The sequence below is a fragment of the Eschrichtius robustus genome, chromosome 15 (assembly GCF_028021215.1).
Source record: "Eschrichtius robustus isolate mEscRob2 chromosome 15, mEscRob2.pri, whole genome shotgun sequence".
Taxonomy (NCBI): domain Eukaryota; kingdom Metazoa; phylum Chordata; class Mammalia; order Artiodactyla; family Eschrichtiidae; genus Eschrichtius; species Eschrichtius robustus.
Window position 1 is genome coordinate 26953218 of NC_090838.1, and position 19567 is coordinate 26972784.

The 19567-nt window shown below is 39.0% G+C and overlaps 1 protein-coding gene across 6 annotated transcripts in view; it reads left to right on the forward strand.

The window, feature by feature from the left end:
- The window catches only part of LTBP1 (latent transforming growth factor beta binding protein 1), a 419491-nt gene that overhangs the window by 293741 nt on the left and 106183 nt on the right, over positions 1–19567 (forward strand). For all 6 annotated transcript variants that reach the window (XM_068564861.1, XM_068564862.1, XM_068564863.1 and 3 more), the window contains 3 exons: positions 831–956; positions 1359–1481; positions 4978–5097. In XM_068564861.1, the coding sequence (XP_068420962.1) occupies positions 831–956; positions 1359–1481; positions 4978–5097 (369 nt within the window). The remainder of the gene's footprint in view (positions 1–830; positions 957–1358; positions 1482–4977; positions 5098–19567) is intronic.

The window sequence follows — 19567 nt, forward strand, 5'->3', positions numbered from 1 at the left end:
TTGAAAATCAATATATGCTGACACAAAACTATTAATGAATTTATAAAGTAGGGATCTCATATATGCTTCTTTGGGGAAAAAATGAATCTCAAAAAGGGGTGTAATAGTGTTAAGTAAGTCATTTTAATGTGTTAACACTAAATTTAATATCTTTTTTTTAGAAAAAGAAAATTCAGCACTAAGAGTTATAAGGCAAATATAGAGCAACAAAGGCATATACCTAATTAAACCCACTTTAATATGCTGAATGCCATTATGCAGATGTGACTTTTGCCGTTTTGTTTCGCATATATATGTGGGGTGAGGTGTGAGGGGAACATCCAGCTGCTCCGTAACATGGCTATTTCTCTTGAATTTGTATACATTAGATGTATTATGTTTAGAACCCCAGCATATAAAGTTGAAAAGGGCAGTCGGTCGAGATGATTCAGTCTCGCTTTACCCAAGTGCACAGTGAAAGAGTGCCTGTCCCAACATTTCTGACTGTCTCTGCTGAGCTGGCCTGGGAGTTGCACAGGGAATTCCAGTGCTTACATGACTCCAGTTATCAGGCAGGTCCTTTTGTGGTGACCTGAAATCTTTCTCTTTGAAACACCTATGTCATGGCTGTAGCTTGAGCTTTCAAAGCAGTACACCGTATGTGTATTCCCTTTTCCCAGTAACAGCCCTTCAGGTATTCAGGAAGACTGAACGTGTCTCCTTTTACTGTTTTCCTCACTTATAAAGGTTTGTGGGACACGGGGGATGGTGTGCTGGTATTTCATGAACAGAGAGACTGAGAATTTCATGTTAGACTACACTAATCCTTTTATCTGCCTTTTTGTTAACAGATATTGATGAATGCGCTCAGGCCCAACACCTCTGCTCCCAGGGACGCTGTGAAAACACTGAGGGAAGTTTCTTGTGTATTTGCCCAGCGGGGTTCATGGCCAGTGAGGAGGGTACTAACTGCATAGGTAATGACAGTGTTCTTTCTGATGCATAAATTCCCACATGCGGGTTTCTAGCTACCCTAAGATTCCATCAGTCCAGGGCTTATTCAGACAACCCCAAATTTATTATTAAACCCCTGTTACCACATAGTTATCTGCTAGGTACTGGAAGATTAAAAAATGGAATTTTTTCCCCAACAGTTTTGAATGAATAGTATCCAATGTCTGCAAAAACCAGAGGCGTTAAATGTTTCTTTTGGAGTCGAGTAAATCAAAACCACTCAATTTTTTGGAACAAGTCAAAGAGATGATAGATAGTAGGAATCAGTTACTTCATTCTTAACATCGAACTAACCTGGGAGATGGGAGAGGTTTGGAACTATGTTTTGGGAAATAAAACTCGACAACGTTTTCTGCTTTGCGTAGATGTTGATGAGTGCCTGAGGCCAGACGTCTGTGGGGAAGGGCACTGCGTCAATACCGTGGGGGCCTTCCGGTGTGAATACTGCGACAGCGGGTACCGCATGACCCCCGGAGGCCATTGCGAGGGTGAGTCTGCTGAGAGGATGGGGAGCCGGCGCCCCCTTTGAAGTGCTGAGTGCACGGGACCATGAAACGCAGGGCTGGGTCCAGAACCCAGGGCTGGCGGGCACCTGGCCTGGTACGAAGTTTCCTTCGCCACCGATCTGTGCAGGGTACCAGCTCATCCAAGCCCTTGCTGCCTTCTGGGACCACAGCCCCTTTGCCTTACTTCAGTGGCTCTGTCTGGGTCATTTTCCACCTTCATAAGCTCTTGATTACTCACTTCAGTATCTGCCTTCTCTGGTATGTGGGGTGAAATCACTTTAGAACAATTAACTGCAGAGGATTTTAGTACAAACCCAGACTTAATTATAGTGTCTGCATCATTCATCTGGGGACATGGTGCAGGTGTCCCAGTGTGGACTTTTTGTTTTCGACCTTTTCGCCTTGTTCCATTCCTTTGTCTCAGCTTCTTTCTTTCCCATGTGTTCTGGGACTTGCTTGCAGACTGTCTACAGAAGTGCTGTCTGACCAACTCCGAGTCAGATTCCAGCTGTGCTAGATAAGATTTCTTTCGTATTGACCCCAGCAATGAATCTGCTCTCGTTGTAAAAATGTTTTGAAAAGTTTTTAACTTTTCAAAATTAAAATGATGAACCATTGAATATTTCTGCTCGTGCTTGTGTCCAAGTCACAAAGGTACTTGTTGAAGCCACCGTGGTACGCTTTGAATAATTACTTTTGTGAAGAAATACGTTGAACCTCTGCTTAAATCTTGCCATAGAAATGTGAGGGCAAAGGAGCAGGGGTCTCTGGGCACGTTTTTGAGGAGCCTGTCTGTAGGGATGGTGCTGGTTCCGTGGGGTTCCCTGCTCGGCTGCCTGACATTGAGCCTCTTTGCAGACGTGGCTGGGCCTCCAGCACTCGGGAGGGATAGGCCAGTGGGGACAGGCTGCTCTCAGCTGTCTCTTGGCTCCTACATGTTGGTTTTCTTCACGGTTCTAATGACCAGGTCTGGAGGGAGAGCTCATTAGACAGTTCTTTGGCAGCCTGCACCTGCCTTTCTTGCTGGCCCCTTGCCTCAGCCCCTGAGTTATCTGGAGAGAAGTGGGGAGCGTTTTATGTTACTGCATCTCTGATCAGCTCCCATCGGAACAGAGATATGAACTCTTCTGCTGACGGCCGAGGGCCATGGGACTGCACAGGTGTAAAGTGTCCCCACTCTCCTCTTACGGGGGACTCTCCCTCTGCTCTGCAGCTAGCTTGAGGATGGGGAGAGCAGAGACTGTGGCATGACCCCCGCACTCAGTAAGGGTCTAACTTGGAGCCAGGTACGTAGCCCCTTCAAAACTTAGTTCTTCATCTGTAAAATGGGAACCACGCGGTGAACTTTCAGGCTTGTGCGAGTAAATGGGTGTTGCAGAATGTTGTATGGTGCCTGTCACCTTGTTCTCAAGAAGTGTTAGTTTCCTTAAACTTCCCCTCTCCCTGACTCGTTTTGTTTTTGCATAGATCTTCTCAGAACATCTATAATTGTGGGAGTGTTTTAAAAAAAAAAAAGACGTGGGTATGTCTGACAAGCATTTATTTGCAAAGCAATGCTCCTCCAGAAGGTCAAATATGGATCCTCAAGTTCTACACACAGACTCAGGACAGGAAGATAAGCTATTTAAGGAACTGCTAGAGCATAACGATGGACAGTAGAAAGGAATAGAAAAGAAATTTGAAGATAACGGAAATAAATGGAAAGCAGTTAGGAGACTATTCAGTGTGTAGAAATTATTTAACAGAAATATCACCAGCATTCCCTGAGTAAATAATTATATAATTCTATCCCCACGAAAAGGCTTGAAATGAAGGAGCCAAATAACGTAGCTGTTTTCTAATTTCATCATGGACCAGAACCAAAGGTCCCCGGGCTTCTGGCTCACTGAAGATTTTCTCAGCTGTCACTGACCAAGTTGCTTTCAAACAGCGCCAGTCTCCAAGGAGTCTATTGTAGTTTACAGACGTTATCTCATGCATCCTTACTTTATTCTGTGAAGGTATTACCAGGCAGGTAGTCCCTCATTTACAGATGAGGGAACAAGCAAACAGAGATGAGAGCAACAGGAATTGCAGGGATATTGTCTTGTGTTTCTCAGCATTGTACCTTATTTATCAAACCAGCCTATCTCAATGACCTTCTCTGACTTAGCAGATGTAGTTCCATTTTTTAAAATATCCCATCCAGAGAAGGATGTAATGCTGTTTGGAAAATGAAACTGGCAAGCATCATCTTTTTGTAGAACAAGAAGTCCCAGAACATCTGACCTAGAAAAAAAACACTGTGTGTCATTGTCTATTGGCAAGAATTTTTCGCTGATAGGAAAAAAAAAAAATTACAACACTGACCTGGTGCTTATTCTATTAATAACATCTTTTACCTTAAGCATCTTTTCACACATGTCTAGTGATATATAATGAGAGATGATTTTTGAGAATTTACCAGAATGATGACCTCAAATACCCATGTATGTTCAGTGTATTCATTATATATTTCTTTCACTTTTTAGCTTATGTCCTGAAAAATCTGTTTACATTTTAGGTGTGATTAGAGGTCCTATATACATCTCATATTGAGACACTTAGACATTGAATCCACTCACTTGAATTCAAAACTCAACTCCAGAAAAACACCTATTTCTGTTGGGGTTGGTACCCAAGGTGTTACTACTCATTTTAAACTGTTGAACCATCTCCTATATGTTACTTTTCCTCCATTTTATTGTTTTACTATTCTTAAAAAAGCCTGAAGCTATTGTATGTCTGCCACAGTTCCATCCGTATTTAAGGTGTTTTTTTTTTCTCCTCACATTGAAAAGAACAAGGATTAATAACTTTCGTTAGCTGTGAATGTGAAAAGTAAGGTGTATTTTAAACCAGAATGTATTACCCTATGATCATTCACTGTGTTTTCTGGAAAATCTTGGAAGTATTTGATGAATTCATTCTCTCCTAATATTCTTTTTCCACCTCCAAGGAATTCCTATCATATGCAATGTTTTAAATTATTCAAACCTAGGATGTTTTGGGGGCCATGAAGCCAAAGCAAGGATTTCCCTAGGGCATCCAGTGTCTGCAGAGAGAACCTCTAGCCAGGTGGATAAATGGCTTCCTCACTCTCATGTCCATTTCTTTTATTTCTTTCTGGCAAGCCATGCTATTACTTGAAAGGTTTGATGTCCAGAAAGTGGCCCCAGGGAACTGCCAATTCCCAGAGTGGAGAGGTCTGGGCCTGCCAGTTGGAGAATTGGGGCCAAGTTCTTCCTTGGAACATGTGTAAATATTTCAGTCAAGGTATACTCGGCCATGCATTCTCACTGTGTGTTTAAGTACAGACCCAGTGTGTCACTTTTTCAGTTATTGTTTTCCTCACCAAAATGTAGGTAAAACATGCCTCTTTTCCCCTTCATCATACGAGTCAGTTTGTGTTTTAGTATTCTGATAAAATGTCTGTGACCTAGCTTTTTGATTTTTTCAGATGTTGATGAATGTTTGACTCCAAGTACTTGTCCAGATGAGCAGTGTGTGAATTCTCCTGGATCTTACCAGTGTGTTCCCTGCACGGAAGGGTTCCGAGGCTGGAATGGGCAGTGTCTCGGTAGGTACTAGAGTGTTATCATAGTTGTGTTTCGTCTGTCTGGCCCGTTTTCTGACAGAGTGGTATAATGCCAAGTGAGCCATCTTTCAAAGTGGAAAAAGAAAAAAAGGGATGTAACAAACTCATGTCATTCAGAGAAAAGTTCTAAGTAACTTTTAACCATGAAGAAAGTAAGAAATTCAGTTGACATGAAGGAAGTGAGATTTTACATGGGACAGATAATTCTGATTGAAACAAATTGTTAGCCCTGGTGTGATTAATACCCAAAACCAAATAAAATAATCAGTGCCACAGAGAGAGAGAAGTGGAGAACAAAATGCTTAAAAAGAGAGAAAAGGCATGAGAAGCTACCACAGACTCATAGAATCAGGAAATATACACAGACTTGCAGCAGAAGTTGCAAATGTAGAAAGAGAAATCTGGATTGATTGCCCATGCCCCTTATATTCATTCATTCATTCACTCAAGTATTTAACAAATATGGAGTACCTCCTTTAGGCACTGAGGAAGATAAGTGATGAATCTGCTTTGGTCCCAATTACCTGTGCTCTAGTTAGCTTTCCCTGTTAATGGTTTTCCTTTGTGTTTCTGATCTTTTTCTGCTCCATGCCACATTCTGACAATGTGAGTTAAACTTTTCCATCCTTCCTTCTTTCCTGTCTTCCACAAATGCAGTAGAACTCATTATCTATACCCAGAGTTGTACTCAGTGCTGGGATACACTGAGGGACCAAAAAAGTACCTTCTTCATGGAACTTACTATCTAGTTGAGGAGACAGATACTCAGCCAGACATCTCATAAGTAAATGCAAATGTACAAATGAGCCAAGTGTTAGGAAGGAGGGTTCTTTGATGTTACAAGAGCATATGACAAAATGAGTTGCCTCAAGGAAAATTCTTGAGTTAAGCTTTGGCCAGGGGTTTGACTGGGGTAGGGGATGGGAGGGAGATCATTCTGGACATTTGACATGTGCAGGGGGCTCGTGGAAAGAGGAGGCAGGTCATGTTCCAGAAGGTGAAAGGCTAGTGTGGCTGAAGGCCAGAGTACAAGGGAAGACTTGCTGCAGGAGGAGGGGGCAGACCATGCCAGACCCTCTTGGTCCTATAAAAAAAAGTTGGTCTTTATTCTTACATCTCTGGGAAGACGTGTGGGTGTTCTAGAGGAGGTGGGATAGGTAGGCTTGGTGGAAGCACTCCCAATTTCAAAGCTTTGGACTCATCCCCTGGCAGCATGAGCTAAGCCTCTACCAGTTGCAGGTGGCCCCCCTGCCCTGAATCTCATACCCATCCCCAAGGGTCTCTATCAGTGGAATTGTGAGATGTTGATCTTTGGGGAGAAGAAAATTTTTTGTTTTCATAAGCATTTGTTTGTGTAATTGGTGTTGGTCAGAATGTACATTTGGTTTTAATTTTTCCATTTGGCATAAATTTCATAGTTGCCTATCAGGGTTCCATTCTTGTACTCGTTTTCACATACCAATGCATATTGTAATCCAAGAGCAGAGCCTGAACTTTACCTTAACTAACTAAAATTCACAATCATGGTATAAACACAGCCCTGATTCATGAATTTACTAATGCAACATGACTGACCGAATGGGAAAGTGATGCTCTTCAATGTAAATGCATGGATCTAGGTTGGGGAATAATAATAAATGAGTTCTTACACCTAGATGTGCGTAATCAATCTGACTGTGACCACGCTGCTCCAGTTGAGTGACAGAAACAGAGCACCTCATTTAACAGCAATATCATGTTGCCAGCCAGATTAGTAGACTCATAAGCAGAACTATTAGGTCACCATGTTACTCACCCCAAGTCACATACTTAGCCACTTGGCCAAGCAATAACTTTTGGTTTTGCATTGCTAACTAAGGTCACACATTTCCTATTAAAAGTAGGCCGGGTACTTTTTTCCTTCTGCCTTGGGTAGAGTTTTAGGTTCTATGTCATCTGTCAATCAAGCTTCTCCTCTGTGATGTAATCACAATGCCATCCATTGCTCATCTTGAACTTGCAGTTCTTGTAAATTTCTCCTGTGGGCTATTGCAGATTGTACCAAAATGGATTTTTCCATCTTAGTTTTTTATGGCAGTTGAGCTTTCAAATGTTAAAGTTGAGTGTGATGAAAAGCAGATATTGCAACATACCTTTCTGCTCAGGTTGAGCCAATGAACGGACTGGGTTTTTCTGCAACACTCTGACAGTGCTTGTGAATACCCAGTCATATCTTTTTGGTTTTGTTCCTTTATACATTTTAGTTCTCATCTTTGTACTTCTGGTACTCTGAAATACTTCTCAGAAGGTGCAATCCTACCTAAGCTCATCTTTGAGTTGAGCTCATTGATAACACAACCTGACATATATTCATTTCTTCATTTGCCACTTTCATCGTTCAACACTGTATTCCTACTTTGAGCCAGGCATTTTGTTTTAGACCCTGGGAGTTGAGAGTGAACAAAATAAATTTCCTCCCTTTGTTGCACTTAGACTCTAGAGTTCACAAGTGAGAAAGTAGAGTATATGGTATGTCAGGTGTGATGAGTGCCATGAAGAAAAAAAAAAAAAAAACTGCCTAAGGGATATAGGGAGTGTTAGAGATTCTATGGAGGTCAGAGAAGGCGTCAAATGATAAATGGTTTACAAAATGTTCCTTGCTAATCGACTGTTTCTGTGTCTATAACAGTTAAATGTGACTAGTTTTGAGGCTTTCTCTATCCTTTTAGTGCAGACAATTCAGGGTACATTGATGAGACATTTTCCCCCAAGTTTTAATGTATGAGGGCATTAAAGACTAAAAAAATTTCCTGAATCTCATTGTTGGGAGAAAAGTCCTACACAGAGCATTTGTTAGTTGTCATCTGTAGAGATGATACTCCCTACCTCGCTGGGCTGTTCTGTAAGTCTTAGTATCCTTCTTTTTCTACCACTCTCCTCTCACAGCATATTTTTAAGTTATTATAATTAAACTTGTACAGTGTCGTACAGAATAGTACTTTCTTTGGCATTACGCTTACGGTTTGTTTTTTTTTTAAAACTCGTTGATCTTGATGTCCATTTGGTTCTTTTTTCTATTAAACGGTTTCATTAAGAATTAAGAATTGCCATTTTGACCCTTATATTCTGCAGGGATTTGATGCCAGTTACACTTTCTGCTGCTTTCGCTGACTAAATGGTGAACCTGCTGAAACCGTTAATGGCCTCTTTGTATTCATGCCATGTAAACTGGATCTTACTGATTGATGCTTCTCCTTGATTTATGAATTAGAACAGAAATTGTTTGGGGCAGAAACAGGTAAAATGTCAGCAGGTGCTGTCTGGGGTTTTATACTTTTTCCTAGGGTTTAGTTCAGGGCATATGATCCTTCATTCTCAATAGTTTATTGTGCACTTTCAAAATTTCTATCCCTTAATGCTTTTTTGGCAACTCGTGTTGGCTCTTCTGTTAATGTACCTTCTTCTTTCCAATTGTGGATTTCTGTGCTCTCTTGAGAGCCACTTTCATCATTTAACACTGTATTCCTTGGACCTCACATTCAGCCTGGAGCTGTTGCCCACACGATCCCCACCTTTTAGGACTATTTCATCACCCTGGGTTCTGGCCAGTTTCATCTGGCTGCTTTCAATCAGAACCTTTCTTGAAGGAAGCTAACGTGTCAAGTTCTCAATATACAGGTTTCCCTTGACTTGAAGTACTAGCCTGATTCAGACCTGACTAGAGCCATCCCCCAAAGGAAATTCTCTAATATATAATTGTTTAAAGGTGCATTCAGTAACTGTGATATAAAGATCATATTTCCCTGAATTTAGGCAGATTATGGGCTATGTGACCTCTCTGAAGCTTGGTTTCAATATCTGTAACATGTGTATTGAAATACTTTCTTCATGGGGTTTATTGTTAGAATTAAATGTGATATAAAGCACTGAGTAAGGTGTCTGACACAAGGTAGGACCCAAGAAATGTTATAATCCTTCTTCCCCCAACCCTGTTACCTCCGTTTTATTTCCCTTGTCCTGAAATAGAAGAAATGCAATAATAACTGATACCTGTTAAAGTAAATTATATGTCAGATTTTTATGGATAACTGCCTTCTCTTTGGCTTTCTTTAAGCTCATTTCATATAGTTTTTAACTGTCATAGGAGCTTTCTCTTTTGAATTTAAGTTATCTCAATCTTACAGTTTCCTTTCAACTTCTGAGCATTTTTGTTTTGCTGGAATATACTTCTTGAGAATCATAATGCTTCTCTGCAGGGTCATCCCTAACAAATGTTTTCGCTTCTACAGTACTGCCATCCTCTTTCTTTCGCTTCACTTTCTTTGCTCACCTTCACAATATCTACACAATAGACACAATATACAATATCTGTCGCCTGGTAGATGTGCGCAGCTAGCCTTTTTTGAGTTTATTGCCTTGCTTTATAGTTGACTCTGACAAACCATGTGATACGGGGATACAAATTTCTGAGATTTTAATCAAAGTGATCCGTCTTTGTTGGCCGTAATTAAGTTAATGATGACTTTGTGACTCCCATTTGAGTGTTCTAAATGTAGTAAGTCTTCAGTATCTGAAGAACTTAGTATTGTTCAATCCACTTGACATCTGGTTAGCCACAGTCTTAACCAAAACCAGGTGCAGAAAACGTGCAGGATAAACATGGAGAGCTCCTTGTTCTAGGAGTTCTTTTCACCTTAGGATTGCTTTTCAGATTTTAAGACTCATTGTTAACCTTTATGGAATATATGAAAATTCATAAACTTAAATAAAATTGAAGACTTCAGTCCTACAATTATTCTTTTTATGTAAGATGGCAGCTGAGCTCACGGTCTGCCTTTTGTGGATATTATAAAATGTGCAAACATCAGCCTTGTCCCTAAATCATTATATGCTAAAGGAATCTTCTAATCAGTCAGTAAGTAGTTATTGAGCGCCTACCTATGTATATGTCTGCTAGATGCCAGAGAAGATTTGAAGTTGTAAAGAAGCAAAACAAAACAGTGTAGAATGGTATAAGGGCCTGGGGGTGGGGGAATTGGGGAGATGTTATTAGAGGATAACACACATTTGCAACTAGTAGGTAAGCCCTGGAGATGTAATGCACAGCTTAGTGATTGTAGTCAACAATACTATATTATAAACCTCAAAGTTGCGAAGAGACTGGATATTAATTGTCCTCACCAGGAAAGAAATAATAATTGTGAGACATGATAGATGTGTTAGTAATGCTACAGTATTGATCATTTTGCAATATGTATATCAAATCATCCCTTAAACTTGCACAATGTTACGTTTTATTGAAGTATAGTTGATTTGCAATATTGTATTAGTTTCAGGTGACAACGTAATGATTCAACATTTTTATAGATTATGCTCCATTTAAAGATTTTTTTTTATTTTTATTTTTTTATTTTTATTTATTTATTTATTTTGGCTGTGTTGGGTCTTCGTTGCTGTGCGAGGGCTTTCTCTAGTTGCGGCGAGCGGGGGCCACTCTTCATCGCGGTGTGCGGGCCTCTCACTGTCGCGGCCTCTCTTGTTGCGGAGCACAGGCTCCAGACGCGCAGGCTCAGTAGTTGTGGCTCACGGGCCCAGTAAAGATTTTACAAAATAATGGCTGTATTTCCCTGTGCTGCACATTACATCCTTGTTGCTTAACTTACATAATGTTATAATGTCAATTATATCTCATCGAAAAAAACCAAACTACTTCTGAAGGCAGGAAATACACCTGTGTGGGAATACTTGTTATTGTAATAACAAACAATTTCTCTTTATATAGTTTACAGTATACCTGTAGTACAGATATAGAAATTTTTTCCCAAATAGGTTAATGGGCTTGCTCCTGGTCATAGGTAATAAATGGCAGAGCTAGGGCATGATCCCAGGTCTCTTAGCTTCAAAGCTAGTATTGTTTTGTTTTATATAATGTCTCATATACCTCTCATGTACACCCAAGACAATTAGAGGACAAAACAATATAATTAAGATAATAAGGAAAATAAAAGTTCATAGAATGGAGAGATCCATATGGACTGGAATCGTCCCTTACAAGCAGCAATAGTTGTGGCTCAGGGCTTCTAGAGTCTAAGATGGCAGGCCTATCCGTAGGTAGCCCAGGTGAGATTTTCTGAAAGACAAAATGTTCTTTTAGAAAGGTGAGGTAGAAAGTTAGTGATTTGCTCAGGTTAGTGGGTTGATTTTCTGAGCTCATCTTTGGATCTTCATCTGCGATGTACATAGCATTGGCTGTTTTCCAATTCTGAAAAGCAGTGATGAGTCTTTGAGAAACATATAACCTATTTTTGTAGGCAGGTCTGCTACTGCATATTTTTAAGTTCGTCAGAATTGACAGAGGGGGAGACATCCTGAGGATTTACTATACCTCAGGTGCAGGTGAGTTGATTTCATTGCATTGGCCTAATCAGCGTCTGTCTCTCATTTTGCCATGCTTCCTTTTTTTTTTTTTTTTAACATCTTTATTGGAGTATAATTGCTTTACAATGGTGTGCTACTTTCTGCTTTATAACAAAGTGAATCAGCTATACATATACATATATCCCCAAATCTCCTCCCTCTTGCGTCTCCCTCTCACCCTCCGTATCCCACCCCTCTAGATGGTCACAAAGCACTGAGCTGATCTCCCTGCACTATGTGGCTGCTTCCCACTAGCTATCTATTTTACATTTGGTAGTGTATATATGTCCATGCCACTCTCTTACTTTGTCCCAGCTTACCCTTCCCCCTCCCCGTGTCCTCAAGTCCATTCTCTAGTAGGTCTGTGTCTCTATTCCTGTCCTGCCCCTAGGTTCTTCATGACCAATTGTTTTGTTTTTTTTTTTTTTTTTAGTGTCCATATATATGTGTTAGCATACGGTATTCGCTTTTCTCTTTCTGACTTACTTCAGTCTGTATGACAGACTCTAGGTCCATCCACTTCACTACAAATAACTCAATTTCGTTTCTTTTTATGGCTGAGTAATATTCCATTTTATGTATATGCCACATCTTCTTTATCCATTCATCTGTCGATGGACACTTAGGTTGCTTCCATGTCCTGGCTATTGTAAATAGAGCTGCAATGAACATTTTGGTACATGACTCTTTTTGAGTTATGGTTTTCTCGGGGTATATGCCCAGTAGTGGGATTGCTGGGTCGTATGGTAGTTCTATTTTTAGTTTTTTAAGGAACCTCCATACTGTTCTCCATAATGGCTGTATCAATTTACATTCCCACCCACAGTGCAAGAGGGTTCCCTTTTCTCCACACCCTCTCCAGCATTTATTGTTTGTAGATTTTTTGATGATGGCCATTCTGACTGGTATGAGGTGATACCTCATTGTAGTTTTTTTTTTTTTTTCCACACACACTGTATTTTATTTTTACAAGAGATAAATAGACTGACACCAAGCATTGTACATGGATGACCACAACAAAAGCAACAATGATTGCAATTACCAAACATGAAACACACTCATACTATGTCATAATATTGACATTCAGTCCAGTAATCCTCCACTGTAACAGCTCCTTTACTTTGCAGTGAAAATTGATTTGTATATTCTTTGCCTCTGAGTCCTTGTGGGATTTTTTTCTTTTCTTAAATTCAAACAGAAAGTCACAAAAATTATACTCATCCTCATCAGTTCACTCAGTCCCATGTAATTAATTTTTTTTTTCATCTTGATCTTTTGTTAGCACTTTTATGAGCTCATCAGTTTTTCATTAGAGTTCTGAAAATGCTTATTCATTCACTTCAGCAGTACAGTCACTTACCAGAAACCTGTACTTGTCAGAGTCTTTTCCATGAATTTCCTGAAGATGAAACCCTTTTATAGGAACATATTTGCAAAAGCATCAGAGTACACCCAGAACTGTCTGTAAATGAGAAAAGACTTAAAAATGACCACAGTTAAAGATTTGATGAAAGTTCATAATAATGCAGTTGACAAGAAAATTAGTTATTTCTGAGATATACATTTTAAAGTAATAACTAGGATTATGACTTATAACATTATACCAGAACATATAAGATTTTTTTTTTTAAGATTTTTAGAAATTTCATGTAATGTCTGAAACATTTATATTAACATATTTCCATACATATTTCCATACAAATACAAATATAAGATTTTTAGAAATTTCATGTAATGTCTGAAACATTTATATTAACATATTTCCATACAAATAACCCAATGAAAATTTAGTATTAGTTGATTTGTTTGTTTGTTTTTTTATACTGCAGGTTCTTATTAGTCATCAATTTTATAAACATCATTGTATACATGTCAATCCCAATCGCCCAATTCAGCACACCACCATCCCCACCCCACCGCAGTTTTCCCCCCTTGGTGTCCATATGTCCGTTCTCTACATCTGTGTCTCAACTTCTGCCCTGCAAACCGGCTCATCTGTACCATTTTTCTAGGTTCCACATACATGCGTTAATATACGATATTTATTTTTCTCTTTCTGACTTACTTCACTCTGTATGACAGTCTCTAGATCCATCCACGTCTCAACAAATGACTCAGTTTCATTCTTTTTTATGGCTGAGTAATATTCCATTGTATATATGTACCACAACTTCTTTATCCATTTGTCTGTTGATGGGCATTTAGGTTGCTTCCATGACCTGGCTATTGTAAATAGTGCTGCAATGAACATTCGGGTGCATGTGTCTTTTTGAATTACGGTTTTCTCTGGGTATATGCCCAGTAGTGGGATTGCTGGGTCATATGGTAATTCTATTTTTAGTTTTTTAAGGAACCTCCATATTGTTCTCCATCGTGGCTGTATCAATTTACATTCCCACCAACAGTGCAAGAGGGTTCCCTTTTCTCCACACCCTCTCCAGCATTTGTTGTTTGTAGATTTTCTGATGATGCCCATTCTGACTGGTGTAAGGTGATACCTCATTGTAGTTTTGATTTGCGTTTCTCTAATAATTAGTGATGTTGAGCATCCTTTCACGTGTTTGTTGGCAATCTGTATATCTTCTTTGGAGAAATGTCTATTTAGGTCTTCTGCCCATTTTTGGATTGGGTTGTTTGTTTTTTTAATATTGAGCTACATGAGCTGCTTGTAAATTTGGGAGATTAATCGTTTGTAGTTGCTTCATTTGCAAATATTTTCTCCCATTCTGAGGGTTGTCTTTTTGTCTTGTTTATGGTTTCCTTTGCTGTGCAAAAGCTTTTAAGTTTCATTAGGTCCCATTTGTTTATTTTTGTTTTTATTTCCATTTCTCTAGGAGGTGGGTCAAAAAGGATCTTGTGATTTATCTCGTAGAGTGTTCTGCCTATGTTTCCTCTAAGACTTTGATAGTGTCTGGCCTTACATTTAGGTCTTTAATCCATTTTGAGTTTATTCTTGTGTATGGTGTTAGAGAGTGTTCTAATTTCATTTTTTTACATGTAGCTGTCCAGTTTTCCCATCACCACTTATTGAAGAGACTGTCTTTTCTCCATTGTATATTCTTGAATCCTTTATCAAAGATAAGGTGACCATATGTACGTGGGTTTATCTCTGGGCTTTCCATCCTGTTCCATTGATCTATATTTCTGTTTTTGTGCCAGTACCATACTGTCTTGATTACTGTAGCTTTGTAGTATAGTCTGAAGTCCGGAGCCTGATTCCTCCAGCTCCGTTTTTCTTTCTCAAGATTGCTTTGGCTATTCGGGGTCTTTTGTGTTTCCATACAAATTGTGAAAGTTTTTGTTCCAGTTCTGTGAATAATGCCATTGGTAGTTTGATAGGGATTGCATTAAATCTGTAGATTGCTTTGGGTAGTAGAGTCCTTTTCACAATGTTGATTCTTCCAGTCCAAGAACATGGGATATCTCTCCATCTGTTTGTATCATCTTTAATTTCTTTCATCAGTGTCTTACAGTGTTCTGCATACAGGTCTTTTGTCTCCTTAGGCAGGTTTATTCCTTGGTATTTTATTCTTTTTGTTGCAGTAGTAAATAGGAGTATTCCCTTAATTTCTCTTTCAGATTTTTCATCATTCGTGTATAGGAATGCAAGAGACTTCTGTGCATTAATTTTGTATCCTGCTACTTTACCAAATTCATTAATTAGGTCTAGTAGTTTTCTGGTAGCATCTTTAGGATTCTCTATGTATACTATCATGTCATCTGCAAACAGTGACAGCTTTACTTCTTCTTTTCCGATTTGGATTCCTTTTATTTATTTTCTTCTCTGATTGCTGTGGCTAAAACTTCCAAAAGTATGTTGAATAATAGTGGTGAGAGTAGGCAACCTTGTCTTGTTCCTGATCTTAGAGGAAATGGTTTCTGTTTTTCACCATTGACAACGATGTTGCCTATGGGTTTGTCATATGTGGCCTTTATTATGTTGAGGTAAGTTCCCTCTATGCCTAGTTTCTGGAGGGTCTTTATCATAAATGGGTGTTGAATTTTGTCAAAAGCTTTTTCTGCATCTATTGAGATGATCATATGGTTTTATTCTTCAATTTGTTAATATGGTGTATCAATTTGATTGATTTGCATATATTGAAGAATCCTTGCATTCCTGGGATAAACCCCACTTGATCATGGTGTATGATCCTTTTAATGTGCTGTTGGATTCTGTTTGCTAGTATTTTGTTGAGGATTTTTGCATTCATGTTCATCAGTGATATTGGCCTGTAGTTTTCTTTCTTTGTCACATCTTTGTCTGGTTTTGGTATCAGGGTGATGGTAGCCTCGTAGAATGAGTTTGGGAGTGTTCCTCCCTCTGCTATATTTTGGAAGAATTTGAGAACGATCGGTGTTAGCTCTTCTCTAAATGATAGAATTTGCCTGTGAAGGCATCTGGTTCTGGGCTTTTGTTTGTTGGAAGATTTTTAATCACAGTCCCAATTTCAGTGCTTGTGATTGGTCTGTTTATATTTTCTGTTTCTTTCTGCTTCAGTCTCGGAAGATTGTGCATTTCTAAGAATTTGTCCATTTCTTCCAGGTTGTCCATTTTATTAGCATAGAGTTGCTTGTAGTAATCTCTCATGATCCTTTGTACTTCTGCAGTGTCAGTGGTTACTTCTCCTTTTTCATTTCTAATTCTATTGATTTGACTCTTCTCCCTTTTTTTCTTGATGAGTCTGGCTAATGGTTTATCAATTTTGCTTATCTTCTTGAAGAACCAGCTTTTAATTTTATTGATCTTTGCTATTGTTTCCTTCATTTCTTTTTCATTTATTTCTGATCTGATCTTTATGATTTCTTTCCTTCTGCTAACTTGGGGGTTTTTTGTTCTTCTTTCTCTGATCGCTTTAGGTGTAAAGTTAGGTTGTTTATTTGAGATGTTTCTCGTTTTCTGAGGTAGGATTGTATTGCTATAAACTTCCCTCTTAGAACTGCTTTTGCTGCGTCCCATAGGTTTGGGGTCATTGTGTTTTCATTGTCATTTGTTTGTAGGAATTTTTTGATTTCCTCTTTGATTTCTTCAGTCATCTCTTGGTTATTTAGTAGTGTATTGTTTAGCCTCCATGTGTTTGTATCTCTTACAGATTTTTCCTGTAATTGATATCTAGTCTCATAGTGTTGTGGGTGGAAAAGATACTTGGTATGATTTCAATTTTCTTAAATTTACCAGGGCTTGATATGTGACCCAAGATATGATCTATCCTGGAGAATGTTCCATGAGCACTTGAGAAGAATGTGTATTCTTTGTTTATGGATGGAATGTCCTATAAATATCAATTAAGTCCATGTTGTTTAATGTATCATTTAAAGCTTGTGTTTCCTTATTTATTTTCATTTTGGATGATCTGTCCATTGGTGAAAGTGGGGTGTTAAAGTCCCCTACTATGATTGTGTTACTGTCGATTTCCCCTTTTATGGCTGTTAGCATTTGCCTTATGTATTGAGGTGCTCCTTTGTTGGGTGCATAAATATTTACAATTGTTATATCTTCTTCTTGGATTGATCCCTTGATCATTATGTAGTGTCCTTCTTTGTCTCTTGTAATAGTCTTTGTTTTAAAGTCTATTTTGTCTGATGCGAGAACTTCTACTCCAGCTTTCTTTTGATTTCCATTTGCATGGAATATCTTTTTCCATCCCCTCACTTTCAGTCTGTGTGTGTCCCTGGATCTGAAGTGGGTCTCCTGTAGACAACGTATATACGGGTCTTGTTTTTGTATCCATTCAGCCAATCTATGTCTTTTGGTTGGAGCATTTAATCCATTTACATTTAAAGTAGTTATTGATATGTATGTTCCTGTTACCATTTTCTTAATTGTTTTGGGTTTATTACTGTAGGTCTTTTCCTTCTCTGTGTTTCCTGCCTAGAGAAGTTCCTTTAGCATTTGTTGTAAAGCTGGTTTGGTGGTGCTGAATTCTGTTACCTTTTGCTTGTCTGTAAAGGTTTTAATTTCTCTGTCAAATCTGAATGAGATCCTTGCTGGGTAGAGTAATCTTAGTTGTAGATTCTTCCCTTTCATCACTTTAAATATATCCTGCCACTCCCTTCTGGCTTGCAGAGTTTCTGCTGAAAGATCAGCTGTTAACCTTATGGGGGTTCCCTTTTAGGTTATTTGCTGTTTTTCCCTTGCTGCTTTTAATATTTTTTCTTTGTATTTAATTTTTGATAATTTGCTTAATATGTGTCTTGGCGTGTTTCTCCTTGCTTTTATCCTGTATGGGACTCTCTGCGGTTCCTGGACTTGATTGACTATTTCCTTTCCCGTATTAGGGAAGTTTTCAACTATAATCTCTTCAAATATTTTCTCAGTTCCTTTCTTTTTCTCTTCTTCTTCTGGGATCCCTATAATTCGAATGTTGGTGCATTTAATGTTGTCCCAGAGGTCTCTGAGACTGTCCTCAGTTCTTTTCATCTTTTCTTATTCTCCTCTGTGGTAGTTATTTTCACTGTTTTATCTTCCAGGTCACTTATCCGTTCTTCTGCCCCAGTTATCCTGCTTTTGATTCCTAGTAGAGAATTTTTAATGTCATTTTTTGTGTTGTTCATCATTGTTTGTTTGCTCTTTAGTTCTTCTAGGTCCTTGTTAGATGTTTCTTGTATTTTCTCCATTCTATTTCTAAGATTTTGGATCACCTTTACTATCATTACTCTGAATTCTTTTTCAGGTAGACTGCCTATTTCCTCTTCATTTGTTTGGTGTGATGGGTTTTTACCTTGCTCCTTCATCTGCTGTGTGTTCCTCTGTCCTCTCATTTTGCTTAACTTACTGTGTTTGGCATCTCTTTTACGCAGGCTGCAGGTTCATAGTTCCCGTTGTTTTTGGTGTCTGCCCCTAGTGGGTAAGGTTGGTTCAGTGGGTTGTGTAGGCTTCCTGGTGGAGGGGACTGGTGCCTGTGTTGTGGTGGATGAGGCTGGATCTTGTCTTTTTGGTGGGCAGGACTGCATCCGGTGGTGTATTTTGGGGTGTCTGTGACCTTATTATGATTTTAGGCAGCCTCTCTGCTAATGGGTGGGGTTGTGTTCCTGTCTTGCTAGTTGTTTGGCATAGGGTGTCCAGCACTGTAGCTTGCTGGTCATTGAGCGGTGCAGGGTCTTAGTGTTGAGATGGAGATCTCTGGGAGAACTTTTGCCGTTTGATATTACGTGGAGCCAGGAGGTCTCCATTGGACCGATATTCTGAACTCAGCTCTCCCATCTCAGAGGCACAGGCCTGACACCTGGCTGGAGCACCAAGACTCTGTCTGCCACACAGCTCAGAACAAAAGGGAGAGGAAAAGTAAGAAAGTAAGTAAAAAATAAATAAAATTAAACAAAGTTATTAAAATATAAAATTTTTAAAAATTATTAAAAATCAAAGAAATAAAAAGTAATAAGGCTTCCCTGGTGGCACAGTGGTTGAGAATCCGCCTGCCAATGCAAGGGACACAGGTTCATGACCTGGTCCGGGAAGATCCCACATGGTGCGGAGCAACTAAGCCCGTGTGCCACAACTACTGAGCCTGCACTCTAGAGCCCGCAGGCCACAACTGCTGAAGCCTGTGTGCCTCGAGCCCATGCTACACAACAAGAGAAGCCACCGCAGTGAGAAGCCCGCATATGACAATGAAGAGTAGCCCCCACTCACTGCCACTCGAGGAAAGCCCGCGTGCAGCAACTAAGACCCAATGCAGCCAAAAATAAATAAGTAAATAAATGAATTTATTTTAAAAATTAAAAAAATAAAAAGTAATAAAAGAAAAAAAAAAAGGAAAGAAAGAAGAGAGCAACCAAACCAAAAAACAAATCCACCAATGATAACAAGAGCTAAAAACTATTCTAAAAAAATGAAGAAACACAAAAACGGACAGACAGAACCCTAGGACAAATGGTAAAAGCAAAGTTATACAGACAAAATCACACAAAGAAGCACACATATACACAGTCACAAAAAGAGAAAAAGGAAATATATATATATATCTACATATTAAAAAAAAGGAAGAGAGCAACCAAATCAATAAACAAATCTACCAATGATAATAAACTCTAAATACTAAACTAAGATAAACATAAA